The sequence below is a fragment of the Suncus etruscus genome, chromosome 6 (assembly GCF_024139225.1).
Source record: "Suncus etruscus isolate mSunEtr1 chromosome 6, mSunEtr1.pri.cur, whole genome shotgun sequence".
NCBI lineage: Eukaryota > Metazoa > Chordata > Mammalia > Eulipotyphla > Soricidae > Suncus > Suncus etruscus.
Window position 1 is genome coordinate 92,986,731 of NC_064853.1, and position 21,104 is coordinate 93,007,834.

Here is a 21,104-nt window from a genome sequence, read left to right on the forward strand (position 1 = left end):
TTCTCCTTGAACTGCCTGTCTTAATAGACTCCCAGGATTGATCTTAGTCCTCTTTTCTTCTCTGCCTGTACCTTTCACTATTCCTGAGTTATTTCATCCAGATTGATGACTTTAAAGACCATCTACTTATAGATTTATATCCTCATCCCAGAGTTCTTTCTCAAATCCTGCACTCACTACCAAAACCAAAATCAAAATGCCAAATTCTGGACTTATATCTAGTTATTTTGTTGTTGCACTGAGTCTCTAATAGAAATCTCCAAGTAATTTTGTTGAAAAATAACTGCTGATATTCTTTTTTAAAACTTTTTTCTGCCAACAACTTTTCTCATCTCAGTTTATGATAGTTTATTCTTCTGATTATTCAGTCAAAATCTTGGAGTCAGCATGACTTCTCACATCCTCTCCTTTCCTTCCTTTCCAAATCTCACCATAATCCACCAGAATATCTTCCTCATTTACTTTGAAAATACATCCAAATTCTTTTACCATTTTTACTGGTACTAAATTCGTTCAAACCAAAATTATTTCCTGCCTGGAGTACTGCTATCAAAGGCATTCTTACTGGTTTTCTGTTTTTATCTTTTTGAACATTGCAGTCTGATCCCAAAAAGCAGCCAGAGTGTTCATTTATTTTAAATGTAAGTCATTCTATTTCATTCTTCTGCTCAAACCTGGCAGTGGCTTTTTCTAACTCTCTTCCACTCAGTACTTTTATCTGTTGACATTAATGGCCACTCCCATCACCAGCCTTTCCCATCTAATTCTTGCTCCTTTCCTCTTACCTACCCTGCACTAGTATTCCTCTTTTAACTTAAACATGCTGTGTTCATTCATTTCCTTTTCTCCTAACTGTGCCTTTTATATCTTCTTTAACATCTTTTTCTTTTTTATTTAAATCACTTTTCCGGTAAGATATTCTTTGTCTGATGTTGCCACCTGGTCTCTAATTCTATTCTACTTTTCTTTTTTCATAGCACATAGTATCTTTTAATATGCTATGTGATTTACATATTATGCTATTGCTTACTTTCTCTCCCACTTAAATGTAATTTTATCTTTGTGTGTTTTGTCCATTAATGTAGTCCAAGTACATAGGTCAGAATTGGCCCTAGGAAGCCTTATTATGTCTTTGTTAATATTTAAAAGATACATATCTTTATGTACTTAGTTTTATGTACCTAATTTTTCCCTTTATTGAACTACTCTGTAAGCAGAACATGTGTCGATAGTTCCCTTAGCTATTAATTGAAGATTTTATATGTAAGCAAAATTTATTTCTACAGAGTTCACTTAGTTATTAAATTTTCCAAATTCTAAAGTTTCAGAATAGCATCAGACATCTGGTAGATAAATATCTGCTGGATGAATTTATGAATGATAAGGATTCTAAATTATTACTGAATCAAAGGACATGTGAATATGTTTATTACCCATGTATTTAACAGATAGTAAAACTGCTAAAGAACACATAAGAAATGTGGAAATAGGGGCTGGCATGGTGGTGCTAGAGGTAAGGTGTCTGCCTTGCAAGCACTAGCCTAGGACAGACTGCAGTTCGATCCCCCGGCGTCCCATATGGTCCCCCAAGACAGGAGCGATTTCTGAGTGCATAGCCAGGAGTAACCCCTGAGTGTCACCGAATGTGGCCCAAACACCAAAAAAAAAAAAAAATGAAATGTGGAAATAGAGTTATCAGGTTAAATTCTTATGACATCTGGTCCTTTAGTATTTACATAACTTTATAAAGGCATTGAACTGATTTTTATTTCCAAGAGCAAAACATATTTTTATGTATTTAAAATATTTATTAGGAACTAGAGATATACTGCAATACAGAAGATTAGGTACTTGTCCTGCATGTGGTCTCAATGGCTATGACCCTGGTTTGAATCCTGAGGACTACATATAGTCTCCTGAGCATTGGCAGGGTATTTCTGAACACAGTGCCAGAAATATTCAATTCTTGAGCACCACCAGGTAAACTCCCAAAACAACCCTCCTCCCAAAAAAGCCTTAAGATTAATTTTACTAATCTTTTTTTAATTATCTTTATTTAAACACCATGATTACAAATATGATTGTAGTTGTATGATAACAGTCATATAAAGAACACCCCCCTTCACCAGTGCAAGATTCCCACCACCAATTTCCCAGATCTCCCTCCTCCCCACCCCACCCACACCTGTACTCAAGACAGGCTTTCTACTTCCCTCATTCATTCACATTCTTATGATAGTTTTCAGTGTAGTTATTTCTCTAACTGCACTCATCACTCTATGTGTTGAGCTTCATGTCATGAGCTGCACCTACATGGGAAGATGGGGGGAAATAAAGGTTGGGACTGAGGCAGTAAAAAATTAGATATGAGCTTTGTAGAGCAGTATCAAGGTCACAATACAAGTTGGATATTATGCATATATAAACTATATGCATACAATACTATCAATAGGAGACCAAGGAGAAAAAATTTCCAGTGACTGTCCCAACATAAACCAGTGCTAGAATGACCCGCCCTCCTCCCAAAGTGCATTCCCATTACTGTAGGGAGAGGTAGGGGGAAAGCCTGATGACCCCTATAGAGCCCACCTGGACCAGCGCCCATGGAAGGCCTGGAGTCGGGAAAAAGAGAGGGACGGATGGGGGCCTGCCAAGCCTCCCAGCACTCCTCAGGCTAGGGAGAAGGCCTCCGGCATGGGGACTCCCCAAACCCCATACCTGGGAAGAGCTGGCCTCCAGAATCAAAAGGGAAACCGGAAGCCAGATATCTCCCCAACCTCCTCCCCATGCACCTCCCCCATGGAGTACGGAGGGAGGGGGGAAGCCTAAGGAACCCTAAGAGTCCACCTGAACCCACTTCTGGCCATCTGAGCTGTCACCCAGGGAAGGCCTGGAGTCAGGTAATTTTACTAATCTTAAGAATTACTGTTTTAGTGCTCACTTCGGCAGCACATATACTAAAATTGGAATGATACAGAGAAGATTAGCATGGCCCCTGCACAAGGATGACACCAAATTCATGAAGTGTTCATATTTAAAAAAAAAGGAAAAAGAAAAAAAAAAGAATTACTGTTTTAAATATTTTGCTGATTTTTCAGTGGATAAAAAATTCTATAGTACTGCAATTGTAATTTTAATTTATTTTTATTGGAAAGGTTAGATATTTTGTTTTATTTCCCACCATTAAATATGATCAGTTCCTTCCCAATTATAATTGCGATTACATAATGCCTTTTAACCTTTACTAGCTTATTGAAAGGCTAGGATATATAGGAAATGATCTTTGGGAAGGAATAAAACTCGGGGAGCCATCTGTTTAAGGACTGCTTCTAGCAGATACCACTTTTACAATGGTCTCCATTTTTTTCTTTCCTTGACTCCTTTGTTCTTTTACTTATTTATTTAATTATTCTGGGTTTTTGGTTTTTTTTTTTTTGGCCACACCTAGTGGTGCTCAGGGGTTACTCATAGCTCTGTGCTCAGAAATCGCTCCTGGCAGGCTTAAGGGACTATATGGGATGCCAAGGATTGAACCCTGATCCATCTGGGGTTGGCTGTGTGCAAGGTAAATGCCGTGCCCCTCTGGCCCATCTTTGTTTCTTTAGGTTATTTTTTGTTTGTTTAATTTCTTCAGTGGTGAATTATTTAAACAAATATGCAGTAACCCCAAAATGCAATTTTCTGTGTAGCTATTTAAAAATAATAATGCAGATATATGTTTTTATTTTGTTTGGTTGGTGCTCAGGAGCTCTGAGTTAATTTCTTACCCTTCTAGAAGAATGAGATTATACATTTGAATTGACTTTATGTTATGGGGCTGTTTTGGTAATGGAAACTGAAACTGAGAGGCTCTGAGCATTCGTTTTATTAACAGATCACTCTAGATTTCAAGCAGCCAGCAGTTAAAAGAAGCTTACCTCATCAATCTCTTTGCTTATTCTACCCTGGCCACATAACTCATCTCTAGTGCTCAGTGAATGGTTGTTGAGTAAATAACTGTGTGAATTAGTAAATTAAAGCAGGAATGTGTGAGTAAATGTGAGAGAATTCATTTGTGGCTAAATAATGTAAGCATCTTAGTGTAGAAGTTATCAATCCTCATGGTGATCAAACTAATAAGAGTAATAATACATAGCATTTGCACTTGCTTGGTTTTTTCTTTTTGGCTTTTGGAGCACACCTGGCAGCCCCCAGGAGTTCCTCCTAGCTCTTCACTCAGAAATTATTTCTGGGGCTGGAGCAGTGGCACAAGCTGTAGGGTGTTTGCCTTGCATGAGCCAACCTACAGCAGACCGTGATTCGATCCCTCAGCGTCCCATACAGTACCCCAAGCCAAGAGCGATTTCTGAATACATTAGCCAGGAATAACCCCTGAGCATCATTGGGTGTGGCCCAAAAAGCAAAAAAAAAAAAAGTAGAAATTACTCCTGGCAGGCTTGGGGATCCATATGGGATCTCAGGTTGGCCATGCAGCCATTTATAATTTGTTAATTCAAGGCAAGCACCTACCAATTATGCTGTCGGCTCTGGTCTCCACAGTACCATTTGAAAATACTTTTTTATTCATTATTACATTCTTAGCTGAATGATTCCAAAATATAGATATAGTATTATTTGTGATTTCTGATCTAAAATCTGAATTCATTTATATATTTACATTCAGATATACAAAAGCTTGGTTTGATTTCACATGAACAAATAGTATTAAAACTAAAATTTTCTGTCCATCAATATTTCAAGTCATTTATCATTGATTTTTTTCTTTTTGGGGGGTAACATTGTGAATTCTTTTTTAGATTCATGGGACGGATGATAATAACTCAGCAAATGGAAGAAATTGTAAGGTAATAAATTTTTATTATTCATGCAGGTGGGTGTGGTTTAGGGGAAAGAACTAAGCTAAAATCATTTTAAAGGAAAATAAGTAAATAGAAAATGATGGAAAATGGTTAATTGAAAAGCATCATATTTCCAGAGTCTTGCTATGGTAAATAGTGCTGAAATGAATATAGGTGTAAGGAAGGGATTTTTGTATTGTGTTTTTATGCTCCTAGGGTATATTCCTAGGAGTGGTATAGCTGGGTCATATGGGAGCTCGATTTCCAGTTTTTGGAGGAATCTCCATATTGCTTTTCATAAAGGTTGAACTAGATGGCATTCCCACCAGCAGTGGATAAGAGTTCCTTTCTCTCCACATCCCCGCCAACACTGCTTGTTCTCATTCTTTGTGATGTGTGCCAATCTCTGGGGTGTGAGGTGGTACCTCATAGTTGTTTTGATTTGCATCTCCCTGATACCCTTCAACAGATGAATGGCTAAAGAAACTGTAGTACATATACACAATGGAATATTATGCAGCTGTCAGGAGAGATAAAGTCATGAAATTTTCCTATACATGGATGTACATGGAATCTATTATGCTGAGTGAAATAAGTCAGAGAGAGAGAGAGAAAGATGTAGAATGGCTCACTCATCTATGGGTTTTAAGAAAAATGAAAGACATTCCTGCAATAACTTTCAGACACAAAAGAGAAAAGAGCTGGAAGTTACAGCTCACCTCATGAAGCTCACCACAAACAGGGATGAGTTTAGTTAGAGAAATAACTACGTTTTGTACTATCCTAATAATGAGAATGTACGAGGGAAATAGGAAGCCTGTCTAGAGTACAGGCAGGGGTTGGGTGGGGAGGAGGAAGATTTGGGACATTGGTGATGGGAACGTTGCATTGGTGATGGGTGGTGTTCTTTACATGACTGAAACCCAAACACAATCATGTATGTAATATAGTTGTTTAAAAAAAAAAAGAAAAGCATCATATTTTATTATAATGGTTCTATAATGTGTAGCAGCAGCAAGGAGGGGAAAAAATCCCATGAAATTATATGAAAGTAATTTAGTAAGATTATTTTATTTGTGTACTATTGTTTCTTTTTCTTTCTTTGTTTTGTTTTGGTTTTGGTTTTTGGGCCACAACCGGGTAGCACTCAGGAGTACTCTTGGCTCTGCACTCAGACCTGGGTCCGGCCCAGATCATCTGCGTGCAAGGCAAATGCCTTACTGCTGTGCTATCGCTCCAGCCCCTACTGTTTCTTTTTCTAAGAATATTAGATAGCCACAAAAAGAAATTCTTACTTAAAGTAATACTCTTTTAAACCCATCATATTAAAGTCTAGAATGTAAAAAGTGTCCCAGAATTCCTCAAAAGTATAAATCTTGTGATCTCTACTTCAAAATCATTCAAAAATAAAGTTTTTAGTAGCTAGTCCAAAACCATTATTTATTCTTCTGATTTTTGTTTATTTATTTAGTAGTTATTCTGGTTGATTTATTTAGCTTAATTTCTGGCTCCTCCATGAAAGATTCTATTGCTGCAAAGATAGATTGATAGAATATCCTGTTAAAATTGTTGTGTTATTCATGACCACAAGACCAAGATCCCAACTATAAATCTTAGGGATTTATTTTGTTTTTAGTTAGTGAGGCAAAATAGTTTTTACTGTAAGATATTTATAGATATGTGAGTTTGGAGGAGGAAAAGGACATGAGTTCAAGAGAGAACTCAGAATTGAAAAAAGCAAGCCTCCCAGAATAATTCTTGGAATTCGCCTTTAAACTTCAAATCAAGATAACATTCCATCCTTTCTGGAGGCATGTTCCATTTATACTGAAAGCATGAGTTAAGTCATAAACTTTAAAGATGATATTTTAAAAATTAAAGGCTCGAAACAAATCACAAAGATCTTACTACAGAATTTTTAACTTTGCCACTAATTAATATTTACTGAAATATTAATCAGTACTGACTAGTCAGTACTGATAGTTTGTTATGAAAGTCATGTGATAACTATAGTTCTAGTACTTTCTTTTGAAAATAACATTTTAGAATTGAATTGAAAATTTTAATGCTTTTGTCTTCCTTTGTTTTTTTGTTTGTTTCTCCTAGACCATTGGGGCCAGAGAGTCTCTTGCTTCGAGGGGCCAGGTTAAAAAACACGAAGGAAATTTTTGGTTTGTATATGTTGAACCTTTTAAATTATAGTTTCATGTTATTGTTTATATGAAGCATTTTTTTCCACTGTAGCAATGTGGGTACTGGTGAAATTGTGCAGGGGTTAAAGTAGAGGCTTTGTCTTCGGCCAACCCCAATTTAATCCCCAGAACTGCGTGGTCCCACAAACATCTCCAGGTGTAACTTTGAAGGTCGCAAGCATTGGTAGGTGTGACCCTGGTAGTCTCCACATTTAAGAACCCCAGGATTAAACTTTCTAGTACAGTTGGCCAAGAATTCCTGGGAATGACTCCTTGCCCCTCTGAGCAGCATTTAGGAGTCTCTACCCTGCCTCAAATAAATAAGTAATTGTGGTCTTTTAGCAGAGCAATGTATTACTTAGTTACATGGCTGAGAATCACCAGCTATCTATTTGGAAGTCAAAAAAGAAAGAAAAATAATAATCTTTTAGCTTTCTATTTTTCCATCCCATTTTGAGAATATACTTTATCATTAACTATAGCTTTTGAGGTCCTCTTTCTTTATTCTCCTCGTTCCTATTAGCTCTACTATATCTCGTCTCTAGATATTAGCCTTTCTGATAGAATTTGTAATTATAAACAACAACAAAAATAACCAGTGTTGATATAGCTGTGGAGACTGGGCATTGTTAGTGGAAGTATAAAATATTGCAGTCATTGAAGAAACACTTCTTTTTCTCAGTTAAACTCAGCATAGAATTACCATAAAAGCCAGCAGTTCTATTCCTAGAGATACACCCAAAAGAAAAACTGGTGTTCAAAGACTTATATAGGAGTGTTCCTAGCAGTACTATTTACAGTTGCCAAATGATTGAAGCTGTCACACAAACATCAACTAATTAAAGAATAAATTAAATTTACTATATTTTCATGCACTAGAATATTTTTCACCCTTTTAAAATGCTAGCGCATACTTGAAACATGCATAATGTTTTTAAACATTTTGCTGAAGGGCGAGGGATACTATAGCAGGTAGGGCCCTTGCCTTGTAAATGCTAACCTGGGTTTGATTCCCAGGATCCCATCTGATCCTGTGAGAACCACCGGAAATAATTCCTAAATGCAGAACCAAGAGTAATCCCTGAGCATCGCCAGGTGTGGCCCCAAACCAAAATCAACTGATGCTGTGGGAAAGAAATTAGGTGCAACAGGCCACATTTTATGCAATTCCATTACTTTGAAATATCCAAAAGGAAAGAGTTCATTAGTTGTTTGCAGAGATTGCAGAGGAGAGGGAAAGAGAAATGATTGTTTAATGAGTTTTCTTTGGGATGGTGAAATGTTATTTTTGTTTTGTTTTGTTTTTGTTTTTGCTTTGGGAGCATACTTGGTGATGCTCAGGGGTTACTGCTGGTAGGTTTGGGGGAACCTTATGGTAAATGCTCTTAATCTGCTGTGCTATGAATCTGGCCCTGAAAATATTCTTAGTGAGAGTGGGTACATAGCATAGTTAATATATGAAGTACCACAGAATTGTATTCTTTAAAATAATTAAAATGCTAAGACTGTGAAATAAATTTTACCCCAAATTCTGACCTTAGTCTGTTCTATCTACCTTCCAGAGTGCTTTTCCATCTTTCCTCTTGGTAATCCTGTTTACGGGGACTGGGAATATGGTTCAGTAGTAACATATATGTTTTGAATGAACATGATCCAGGCTCAGTGCACATGCTATGAAAAAGAGAACAAAAGTGTTTCTATCTGTAATGGTTCTTTTTTCCCATCAGTCTAACTCAGTATCTGTTTTATTCAGATAATCTCGTAATAATTCAGGAATGCCTTCCTCAGTTCAGCAGATTGAGTGACTAGAGTTCTCTCTAATTGGAAAACCTTTTAAAACTGAAAAGACGGGGCGGGAGCCATAGCGCAGTGGTAAGGCATTTGCCTTGCACACAGCCAATCCAGGACAGATGGTGGTTTGAATCCCGACGACCCATATGGTCCTCCAAGCCAGGAGCAATTTCTGAGCACATAGCCAGGAGTAACCAAACCCTGAGCATCATCGGGTGGCCCAAAAATAAAAATAAAAATAAACTGAAAAGACATAATGCTAAGCCAGATTTTAACTGCTGTTAAACATTTTCTTAGATGCTTTTGTGCTAGTAAATACATTTCTCTTGTGAAACATGTTAAGTATTAAAAATATTTTATTTTACAGGTGTTGCTATATATACTGGAATGGAAACAAAGATGGCATTAAATTACAAAAGCAAATCACAGAAACGATCTGCAGTAGAAAAGTAAGAAAACTGTTTTCATTTATTGATTATATGTATTATCCATGTTTGTAAAAAATATGCGAAGAATCTATGTTCAAGTTAGTTGAAGATTGTCTTTGAGGGTGTGGATGGTTTCTTAAATTTTTGTGTACATGTAGCATTTTGGACATTGTTGGACTGCCAGGGTGCTTAGGAGATGAGAGAGATAGTTTAGGGATTAAGGCACATGCCATGCTTGCCACAACCCCAGTTAGATCTCCAACACCACATGGTTTCCTGAGCATTGTCAGGTACAGCCTGGAGGCCCCTCGTATTGCCAGGTGCAGAGTAGGAGAATCTCCTCTCTCCTCCAAAACTCATCTGTGCCCCCTAACACTACCATGGTGAACCAAGTATACCCTGGCACTGACAGGCTCAAATAGCACCACTTCCCCAGGTTCCTCCCATTAAACTGCTGGCCCGATGCTCTGGAAATTATTGGGAGAGACTCTAGGACCTCCTGAGTACCACTTAGGAGCCCCCAAATAAATAAATAACCTAATAAAATAAAGACCATTGAGTAATTATAGAATCACCCGACCAATCCTCTGCAGATAATTATAAAATCTGGACAAAAAAATTTTAAGTTAAAGAACTATTTAAATGCCAGAGTGAAAGTAAAGCACATGACTACAGCTCTGGCTGAGATGCTTATTTGAATCTCAGGTGCCACATAAGGCCCACCAAGTACCACTACTCAGCAGGGTACCAAGAATAGTGGCTGAGCAGCTAGTTGTCAGATGTGGTCCTCAAATTCCCCAGAAATAAAACACCAAGAGGATATATAATAAATTCTTTCTCACATGATTTTTATAAAGATTAGGTTAGGTTAGTCAAAATAACAAAAAGCTTTACAAAATCTTAATGCTATACAAATGTTAGTCTATGAGTATACTTAAATTAGACATATCCTGGTAATGTAAAAAAATCAGAGTAACTATGGAAAAAATAATTGGTGAAACTCTTACTATAGATTGGTATTTTAATTGGTGACTATGTATATAAGCTGCCAAAGCAGGTACAATACTTAGGTGTTTTAATATCTTGTACTAGTATTAATTCCTAAGTAAACCATTATAGGTAGACTTTGATATATATTTGTTTCCTTTCTCTTATTTCAGGTCAATGAATACCTTTTTAATAATTTACCTAATAATCCTTATTTCTGAAGCCATCATCAGTACTATCTTGAAATATACATGGCAAACTGAAGAAAAATGGGATGAGCCATGGTATAATGAAAAAACAGAACATCAAAGAAATAGTAGTAAGGTATTTTATGGTGTTCTTGACTCTGCTGTAAAGGAATCTTTATTTGGTACATTTAATGCTTTGATAAAGACTTCTGAGAGATGTAATCACTGTGTGTCCTTAAAACAATTAATCCTAAAGGGTATTGGAAGGCCATTGCAAATTAAAAGTAGCCAGCATGTTTGTCCTAGTAGGCTTTTTGACTTTTTAGGGGTTAATTACATTCCCTTTGGCTTGACTCGGAGAGTTGAGAGACTACCATGAAATCTTAAATCTTAATGCCTTTGTTGGTATTCTACTTCAGTAATACAAACTTAATGTTTTAGTCTGTTTACTACATGTTATAAATGAATTAAAGAATAAGTTTATTTTTTTCAGTTATGTCAGAATAATTTAGGAGTTTTATTGCTAATCTATTGGTGGTAAGCACTGAAATACAAATGATAGCAATTAAGATGGTTAGACTGAAAAAAAAAACTATTGTTAAACTGATTAATTATGGGATTATCTAGAGAATTTGTTTGGTTGTTTTTTTGTCTTTGGGTCACACCCGATGGTGCTCAGAGGTTACTCCTGGCTGTCTGCTCAGAAATAGCTCCTGGCAGGCACGGGGGACCATATGGGACACCGGGATTTGAACCAACCACCTTTGGTCCTGGATTGGCTGCTTGCAAGGCAAACGCCGCTGTGCTATCTCTCCAGGCCCAGGGATTATCTAGAGAATTTAATCAAAAATTTTTGTAAGGAATTATTCTCTAGGGGCTATAGTGATAGTACATTGGGTAGCGTGCTTGCCTTTTACATGCTGACATGGCTTTAATCCCTGGCACCCTGAACACTGTTGAGAGTAAGCCCTGAGCACTGCCAGATGTGACCCCAAGACCAAAAAATAAAATTATTCTTCAGATTTCACTTTATATTAAAATATAAATATGGAATTGTTTTACTACAATAAAATAATGACTTCAGTGATGATATGAACTACGATATCTCAACAAAATGTCAAATAAACATACCAGTAAAAAGAAAATAAAATGTAAATATTGGAAGGCAAACTTGAAACTGAAAACCACAAAGAAGAAATAGATTGGGCCTTGCTTGCAGCCAACCCAAGTTCTAGCCCCATCTGGTCCCCTGTTCCCTCCCAGGAGTAATTCCTGAACACAGAGCCAGGAATAAGCCCTGAGCATCACAGGCATTGCTCAAAAAACCAAACAAACAAACAAACAAACTAAAACATATATTTCGTATCATTCATAGTAAGATATTTTACCTTCTCTAAATGTATATTGAAATATAGTGTGCTTCTTGACTAAATGTACTGTTTTATATGTTGTAATTAAGTGTTTAGTTTCTAGCAATGCTAGCTTAGTTATTTTATAATTTTAAAAATTACAGTATTTTAGTTAGTAATTTTTGAAGAGTAAAAGTTAGAATGGTAAGTATTCCCAAAAGATTATAATTATAGTTTTGCCAAAGGTGGTTTCAGCTATACCAGGCTTTTGAGTAACTTCTGAAAAGCAACACTTTAAGTAATTTTAATTTCTACCTTTTACTTTGTTCAGATTCGAATAAATAATAAAGTAAAAATAAATATATTAAAAGATAATTTAGTAATGTATTTTCACTTAATTGGTGCTCTGTTTAGATGACTTTAATAATTTTCTTCATTTATACTAAAGAAATTCTCATATATTACTTCAAACAATTGTTTTCTTCCTCCTTAGATTCTGAGATTTATTTCAGACTTCCTTGCTTTTTTGGTCCTCTACAATTTCATCATCCCAATTTCGTTATATGTGACAGTTGAAATGCAAAAATTTCTCGGATCATTTTTTATTGGCTGGGATCTTGATCTCTATCATGAAGAAACAGATCAGAAAGCTCAAGTCAATACTTCTGATCTGAATGAGGAGCTTGGACAGGTAAAAAATTCCTTTGTCAAATTTTTAATTTGACCCATCAGACACGTGCAAAGAATAATAAAACAGGGGGCCAGAGAGATAGCATGGAGATAAGGTGTTTGCCTTTCATGCAGGACAGTGGTTTGAATCCCGGCTTCCCATATGGTCCCCTGTGCCTGCCGGGGGCGATTTCTGAGCATAGAGCCAGGAGTAACCCCTGAGCGCTGCTGGATGTGACCCAAAAACTAAAATAATAATAATAATAATAATAATAATAATAATAATAATAAACAGAAGATATCACAGTGTTTGCACCAAAAAGTAACCCACCATTCTTCTCTCCACACATGATTTTACTCTTATATTTTAAAATATTAATTCATTTCTTCCATTACTGAGCACTACTCTTTATAGATAATTCTTTCTTGTTATTTAACTTTTAGGCATTACTTACTGTGGAATACAAATATTTTATTTTACACTATTTCTTCCATTCTTATTTTGGTGAAGTTTCAACTTAGAGATGATTTGTTTTATTGAACCTACCATTTTTTGTTTGTTTTTATTTTTTGTTGGAGGTGACCAAAACCATTGTTGCTCAGGGCTTACTCCTGACTCTCTGCTCAAGGATCACTCCTGAGAGTGCTCATGGGACCATTTGTGGTACTGGGGATTGAACCCATGTAAGGTACATTCAAGAAAAGCACCTTACCTACTGTGCTGTCTTTCCAGAATCTCAGTTTATCATATGATAATTTTAATTTTATTTGTATATTCATATATTGGATTTGGGGCCACATCAGCAGTTCTCAGGATTCTGGGGTCACTCTTGATATTCAGGGAACCACATGAGTTGGCAAAGATCAAACTCAGGTCGCCTCATGCATTCAAGTACCCAGACAACTATTATCTCTCAACCCCCTCAACCTACTATTTTTGCCCAAAGTTGATGCATTTATTATTATGACATTTAGGTGACTTTAAAAACATATGAAAAATCCTAATTCACGTCATTTCTTTATTATGAATCACATAGCCAAGGTCTAAATTCCTTATTTTATTTCTCTAAAATACTTTCTTTTGACATTTTCTATTTCAGTTATTTTTCTTCTTTTTCTTTATTATAGAATGTTATTTTTTGAAACATCACACCATATACTTTTGTTTTGTATTTCAAAAAATATATTAAGAAAATATACATGTAGCTCAATATATGTTTTTCATGTATGTGGTCCTGTGCCACCACACCCTCAAAATAAGAAAAATAAGAATTTAAAATTAAAAAATTCTATAAATTTCTAATTTTTCACAGCCTCACTTTGTACTTTTTTTGGTTGTTGTTTGTTTTTATTTTTGTTTTTGGGCCACATCTGGTGATGCTTAGGAGTTACTCCTGGCTATGTGCTCAGAAATCACTCCTGGCTAGGGGGTACTGTATGGGACGCAAGGATCAAATGAGGTCTGTCCTGGATTGGCCACATGCAAGGCAAACACCTTACCACTGTTCTATTGCTCTGGTCCCTCACTCTTTACTCTTAAACAAACAAGTACTATATATGTTTACTCCATTATTGTTATTCTATCTTTATATTGATAATATCTACATTATTTCATTTTTTATATCCTTTAATTTCCTATTATTCAAAAGATTACTGATTACTCTTAGGAAGATGTATCATGACCTACATATCAATAGCTTTAAAAGATTAAACATCAGGCCAAAAAGATTTTATAGAGGGTAAAACACTTGTCTTGCATGTAACCTGTGAGGATCATTCCTCAGCATTACATATGGTACCCTGTGTTCTACCGAAAGTAACCCTTGAGAAACACTGGTTGTAGCCCCAAAACTAAAATCAACAAAGATTAAGCTTTATTATTTTTATACATTTAAAAAAATTAAAGTTAATTTTATTCATCCTTACCATCTAATCTTATTTTCAAAGAATTTTTATACACTCTGATCTGTTTTGTGTTCTAATTATCTTTGGAATATTATTTGTTGAACTGTAGATATATTTCAATTAGACTTTCATGCTTTATTATCCTTCCATTATTCCTTATTATATATAATTTTTATTGTGACCAATGTGAATTACCAGTCTTTCACATTATATTTAAGGTACATAGTGACGTGAATTAGGGCCATTCCCACCACCACTTGCAAGACAAGTCCTTTACTATCTCTCCAGCCCCCATAAACAGACATCTTTGTCCTGTTTCTGAATTTAAGGGAATAGCTTTCCATCTTTCTTCATTTAAGATGATGCTAATTATGAGTTTTAGGTAGATTTTGTATTTTATTAGGTGGAGGAAATACCCTTCTGTCTTTATTTGTTGAGTACTTTGTTAAGAAAGGATATTTAATTTGTTGTTATTGTTTGTTTGTTTTGGGGTCACACCCGGCGGCACTCAGGGGTTACAGCTGGCTTTATGCTCAGAAATCGCTCTTGGCAGGCTCAGGGAACCATATGGGATGCCAGGATTTGAACCACCAACTTTTCTCATGCAAGGCAAATGCCTTACCTCTATGCTATCTCTCCGGCCCCCGATATTTAAATTTTTAAATGCTTTTTATACATATACTGAAATGATTATTTTAATAGAAGTAAGGGTATATATTATCATATAAATTTCATCATTTGATCTTTGTATGTTGAGCCAATTGTGTACTCCAAGGATAACTTCCTGTATACATGATATATAATATCTTGCAGATGCTTCTGGATTTGCTTGTGTCTGTTTTCATAAGGTCTTGATCTCTTTTTTTTTCCTTCAGATCTTTCTTCCTTTTAAAATGTCTTCCCACTTTGTGCTATTGACTGACAGTAACTTTATACATTAACACTACAATGTTGACATTGCTGTAACCATGTCACCTAAGCTATAATAAATTATATGTATATATGCACATATTATACATATATACTAGAATTAAATGAGAATAAAATAAGTGAAATTACTTCTCAAATTGTTGTTGCAGTATCAAATGATTTTGAGTCTATGCTTGTTTTGATTATTCAGATATGTTTCTTGTAGGCAGCAAAACGTTGGATTCAGCTTTCTGATCTATTTTGCCACTCTGTATCTCTTACCAGATGCATTTAGTCCATTGACAATGGGAGAGAAAATTGTCATGGGATTTAGTGTCATCTTTGTGTAGAAGTTTGATGTATCTGTTGGTCTTTCTTTCCTTAAAGTAGACCTTTCAGCTTTTTTTTAAGGGCTGGTTTTGAGTCTGTAAAGTTTCTGAGCTGTTGCTTATCCATGAAGACATGTATTTTTCCTTTAAAGCTGAAAATGAATCTGCATTCATTTCATTGAGTTTTGTCACTATATCTCACCACTGTCTTCTAGCCTTAAGGGTTTCTTGTGGCAGGTCTGCTGTAAATCTTAAAGATGCTTTGAATGTAATTTCCCTTTTTAATCTTGCTGCTTTCAGTATTCTATCCCTGTCTGGGATTCATCATTGTGACTAGGTTGTGTCTTGGGGTACTTTACTTTGGATCTCTTTTAGCTGGTATTCTTCTGGATTGCAGGATTTGGTTGCATGCAGTCTTTATCTTTGGGAGTTTCGCTGTAATGATGTTCTTGACTGTTGATTCTTCCTGGGGATTTTCTTCCTGGGTTTCTGGGACTCCAATAATTCTTATGTTGTTTCTGTTGAATTTATTGAACATTTCTGTTTTCATCTGTTCACAATCTTTGAGTATTTTTTCCATTGTCTAATCAATTGCTTTAAAGTTCTTTTTCAATCTCTTCTGCTGTATGGAGCTTCTCATCTTCCAGCTCACTAATTCTGTTTTCAGCTGCTTTTACTCTATTGGAGAGGCTTTCCATAGAGTTTTTCATTTCCTCTACTGCGTTTTTCAGTCCCATTATTTCAGTTTGGAGTTTTCTGATTTCTATATTTGTAGTCTGTTTAGATCTATCTATGCTTTCTTTGAGTTCTATGAACATCCTCCATATTTCTATTTTAAACTCCTTATCTGAGAGATTAATTAGGTGGTTGGTATTTTTTGGGTCATCAGAGCTGCCATCTTCATTTCTATGCATGCTGTTCTCTTGTGTTATTTCCCCATTGCCATGCTTGAAGTGTGATTCTTACTCTGTGTTGCGATAGGTTCATGTTCTATAAGAAATATGCAGCCACAGAGCAAAGAGGAGCAGCCGCGCTTTTTTTTTCTGTGTTCTTCTTTTTACTGCAGTATCAAATGATCACCATACTTCTATTACATCAAGACTTCAATATTTTGGGGCCAGAGTGGTGGCACAGTAGTAGGGCATTTTCCTTGCACGTAGCTGACCTATGGTTCAATGACCTAAGGCTGACCTATTGGACTATGGTTCAATCCCCCGTTGTCCCATATGGTCCCCCAAGCCAGGTGCGATTTCTGAGCACATAGCCGGGAGTAATCCCTGAGCATCACTGGGTGTGGCCCCTCCTCAAAAAAAAACACACACACACACACACACACAAAGATTTGAGTATTTTGTCTTTCTTTTGTAGGCCTACTTTCTATTATGGTTAATTTTTTAGTATTATTGTCAAAGACTTAATGTTGCTCTTCATCTTACTTGATTTTTTTTAATTTTTATTTATTTTGGCTTTGGGACAATATCTAGCTATGCTTATTTCTGACTCTGCTCACAGATCACTCTTGGGGGATTCTGGGAACTGTTATAGGTTATGGGGTTTTGGTAGATTTGTGTGTATATATGTATGTATGTATAATATGTGGTGCAAGGGATTGAACCTGGGCTGATTAGTGCCTGAATTGCTGCATTATGTTTCTGCCCCTTAAGATACCTTATTTTGAATATTTTTGTTTTACACTGAGTTGTTTTCTGCCCTTAATTTCAATTTCTACTTTTTAAACACCTTTCCATCTTTAAACACCTTTAGGTGTTTATATCTTCTAGGTCCCTATTTCTTTCCCTATGCTTTGTACCATTTCTTTTAGACCAAATACCCTGTTTCATTCTAGGTTATTAAGCATCCTTTCCAGCATTGCCCAAAGAGTATTATAAAAATCACTACTTAAAACTACTTTATGTGGGGCTGGAGAGAGAGTAAAACAAGTAAGGCCTTGCTTTTCTTGTGTGCCTTGCACACAACCAATTGGGGTTTGATTCTCAGCACCCCATATGATCCCCAGGCATCGCTACTTGTGGTCCAAAAAAACTACAAAAAAACTTCCACCTTCTCCAGGATATAGAAAAGATATATCAATAATACTAGGTTAACAAAGTGCATGTGGATTTAAAATATTTCGTGTTGCTCTGTTTGCTTCCATAGCATCTTTAATTATTTGTGGGTTGTTTTTTTTTTATGAGATGCTTAACTTGGATATATCTATGGCAATAGGTAAGCTTGGCTTCTTGAGGCAGAGGATAGGATTTTTTTTTAACATGAACCTTAAACTCAGGGCTTTCCCTCTCATTCCCCCATCTGTAGGTGGAGTATGTGTTTACAGACAAAACTGGTACGCTGACAGAAAATGAAATGCAGTTTCGGGAGTGTTCAATCAATGGCTTGAAATATCAAGAAATTAATGGTAGACTTGTACCTGAAGGACCAACACCAGACTCTTCAGAAGGAAACTTGTATCTCAGCAGTTTATCCCATCTAAACAACTTATCCCATCTTACACCTAGTTCTTCTTTTAGAACCAGTCCTGACAATGAAACTGAACTTGTAAGTGATTTTTTAATTAATAGATATTTCCTTAGAGGTATTGGTAGATTATAGGAGAAGAGATAAGTATTAATAGGGCAAGTTTAAAATATATCTTTTAAACATATCCTCTGATTCATTGATGGAAATTCAAAAATTCCCAGTTTAATATGCAAGTAAGATATATCTACCTCAGTTTTCTATTAACTAAGTAGTAGTAGTAGTAGTAGTAGTAGTAGTAGTAGTAGTAGTAGTAGTAGTAGTAGTAGTAGTAAAGAAAGCCCTTACAGCCTCTCATGTAAAGAATTTGCTGAGAAACTTAAATTTATTCTTTCTTAGATGTTCAAAAGGAGGTTTCCCCTTTTATTGCAATTGAATTCCCTCCTAAAAATATTCTAGGGTGAAAGGTAGTAAGCAAATGTAGCATTTTAGTCTTTGAAATCATAAGTCACCAACTGTTATTCAGGCAATGCTGGTGGATTGTAACGTTCTTGTTCTAGCTCTGAAATGACCTTGTTCTAAATCAACATTTATTACTGCCTTTTAAAAATCTATTTCTTGGGGTCAGAGCGGTGGCACAGATGGTAGGGTGTTTACCTTACACGTGCTCACCTAGGACAGGCCTCATGTTTCAATCCCCCAACATCCCATATGATCCCCCAAGCCAGGAGTGATTTCTGAGCACATAGCCTGGAGTAACCCCTGAGTGTCACCGTGTAGTTCAAATAAAAAAAAAAAAAAAAAAGGCAAACCATTTCTTGTTTTCTACATGTAACTTGGAAATGCTACTTTTATCATAAATATTGTGTTTCTACAGATGAAAGACCAGGGTCTCTTCTTTAAAGCAGTCAGTCTCTGTCACACTGTCCAGATCAGTAATGTTCAGATGGATGGCATTGGTGATGGTCCCTGGCAGTCCAACCTTGCACCTCCTCAGCTCGAGTACTATGCATCCTCACCAGATGAAAAGGCTCTAGTGGAAGCAGCTGCCAGGTAGCTTAGTCTCATTTTCAAACCTCCAGATGCATTCTCCATTTGGGGCAACGCATCACATATCAACCTGAGATGTGTCCTCTTGATTTTTCCCCACTCAGAGAAACCTGTATTCTCCTAACCTGTGTCTTCCCTTCTCTCCTTCTACCTTTTCTGTTTCCCCCACCCTCTCTACCATTCTCTTCCCACATCATATTTCTCTAAGTAGAACTATTCTGTCACGCTGAGACACACTCGCATGCACACATATTCGATATTCTTCAGAAAAAATAATAATGAAAAAAATACCAGAAAGTCAGCATTTCAATTTGTCAAGCCAAATTTATAAATTCTTGAAGGTAAAAATGTATTTTAAATTTTAGTGACATTTTAAAAAATACCTTTAATTTTGTTTTCAAGCAAAATTATTGCTTGATAATTATTATGTATTATATGATTAATATATTAATATTATATTTATTATTTATTGATAAATTATTGATAAAATGCATTTTGAAGTTGATGCATAAATGTTGTATTTAGTTATATTTTGAAAAACTCTTTTCTTTTTTTTTTTTTTTTTACATATCTGGTTACTCTGAAATAAGAGTAGTACAACCAACTTGTAGGAAATAATTGTGTATTATTATGGCTTGACTCTGATCATTCATGTTGTTAAGAATTATACTGAGAGGCTGGAGAGATAATGTATAGTAATTGTCTTGCACATTGGCCAACCCAAATACTGTAAGGAATAAATCCTGATCCTTAAACTCAAAGCCAGGCATAATCCCTGAGCTCCAAGCCACGCATAAGTCCTAAGCACAGCTAGTTATGGCCCAAAAACAGACCAAAAATTTTTCAAAGAAAATACTTTAATGTACATCTAAAATTTTTTTTGTTTTATTCAAATTAGGCTGTAACAATGTGCTTACTGTGAAATGGTAGTGTACTGTGGAAATGGGAGCTGTGATTTCTTAAATTTCTTTCTCCTTTAATCCCTAGAATTGGTATTGTATTTGTTGGCAACTCTGAAGAAACTATGGAAGTTAAAATACTTGGAAAACTAGAACGGTAATTCTCCCCTTCATATTGCTATTTTCTGATATACATATGAGTACTTAGAACAGGAATTAGTAAACCCAAAGACTATGTTTGGCTATAGACCATTTTTGTACTTTCTGCAAGCTCTGTTTGTTTCTTTTGTTTTGTTTTGTTTTGTTTTGGGACACACCCAGTAGCACTTGGGTTACTCGTGGCTTTGCGATTAGAAATTACTTTTGGCAGGCTCAGGGGAACCATATGGGATACCAGGGATCGAACCCAGGTCTTTCCCTTGTTGGCAGCATGCAAAATAAACACCCTATTGCTGTGCTATCACTCAGCCCTGTAATCTCTATTTTTAAAGAGTTGTGGGTTTTTTTCTTTGTTTGTTTTGTTTTAATTTTTATGAAATCGAATATGCATTATAAGGACCATATATGACTTGCAAAACCTAAATTATTTACTCAGTAGTTCCTTATGGGAAATATTACTGACCCCTGCTCTAGGATGATGTCAGTATTATGTTGTTTCTCATTATAGTAACAGTAATAGTCTGGCCTAAATCTTTCAATCTATATTTTTAATGATTCTTGAATTTGTTTATATTCTTATTTTTACATATTTCTGATCTAATGAATTTCTTAGATTTTTCCTCACTAAGTAAATAAAACTTTAAAGAAAATTGCTGGAAGTAGTGTTGGGTTGGGCTCCTTCCTGGCTCTGGTCACACCCAGAAGTACTCAGGGGACCATATCTGGTACTGTGTTTGAACAGGTGTGGGTTCCATGCAAACCCAGGCCCTCATGCCTTTTCCAGCTCAAGAAAAAACTTCTTGTATTTCTTGTGACTTTTATCTTTCAAACACTAAGAAATAGCAGCCTATTTCCAGTATTTATACTGTATAATCATTTAGCCTATTCTTACCTGTTATAATTTAGTCAATTCTAGTCACATCTCAGTTCTACTTG

The 21,104-nt window shown here is 35.8% G+C and overlaps 1 protein-coding gene and 1 non-coding gene across 2 annotated transcripts in view; both read left to right on the plus strand.

Annotated features, from left to right (window-relative positions):
• The window catches only part of ATP11B (ATPase phospholipid transporting 11B (putative)), a 114,846-nt gene that overhangs the window by 36,125 nt on the left and 57,617 nt on the right, over positions 1 to 21,104 (plus strand). The window contains exons 8-15 of the mRNA XM_049775818.1: positions 4,797 to 4,844; positions 6,945 to 7,009; positions 9,189 to 9,270; positions 10,410 to 10,560; positions 12,267 to 12,464; positions 17,902 to 18,141; positions 18,938 to 19,113; positions 20,098 to 20,166. Coding sequence (XP_049631775.1) covers positions 4,797 to 4,844; positions 6,945 to 7,009; positions 9,189 to 9,270; positions 10,410 to 10,560; positions 12,267 to 12,464; positions 17,902 to 18,141; positions 18,938 to 19,113; positions 20,098 to 20,166 — 1,029 coding nt within the window. The remainder of the gene's footprint in view (positions 1 to 4,796; positions 4,845 to 6,944; positions 7,010 to 9,188; positions 9,271 to 10,409; positions 10,561 to 12,266; positions 12,465 to 17,901; positions 18,142 to 18,937; positions 19,114 to 20,097; positions 20,167 to 21,104) is intronic.
• LOC126013081 (U6 spliceosomal RNA) lies at positions 2,934 to 3,039 on the plus strand. The gene has a single exon (XR_007497414.1). It is a non-coding gene; the product is annotated as a U6 spliceosomal RNA (small nuclear RNA).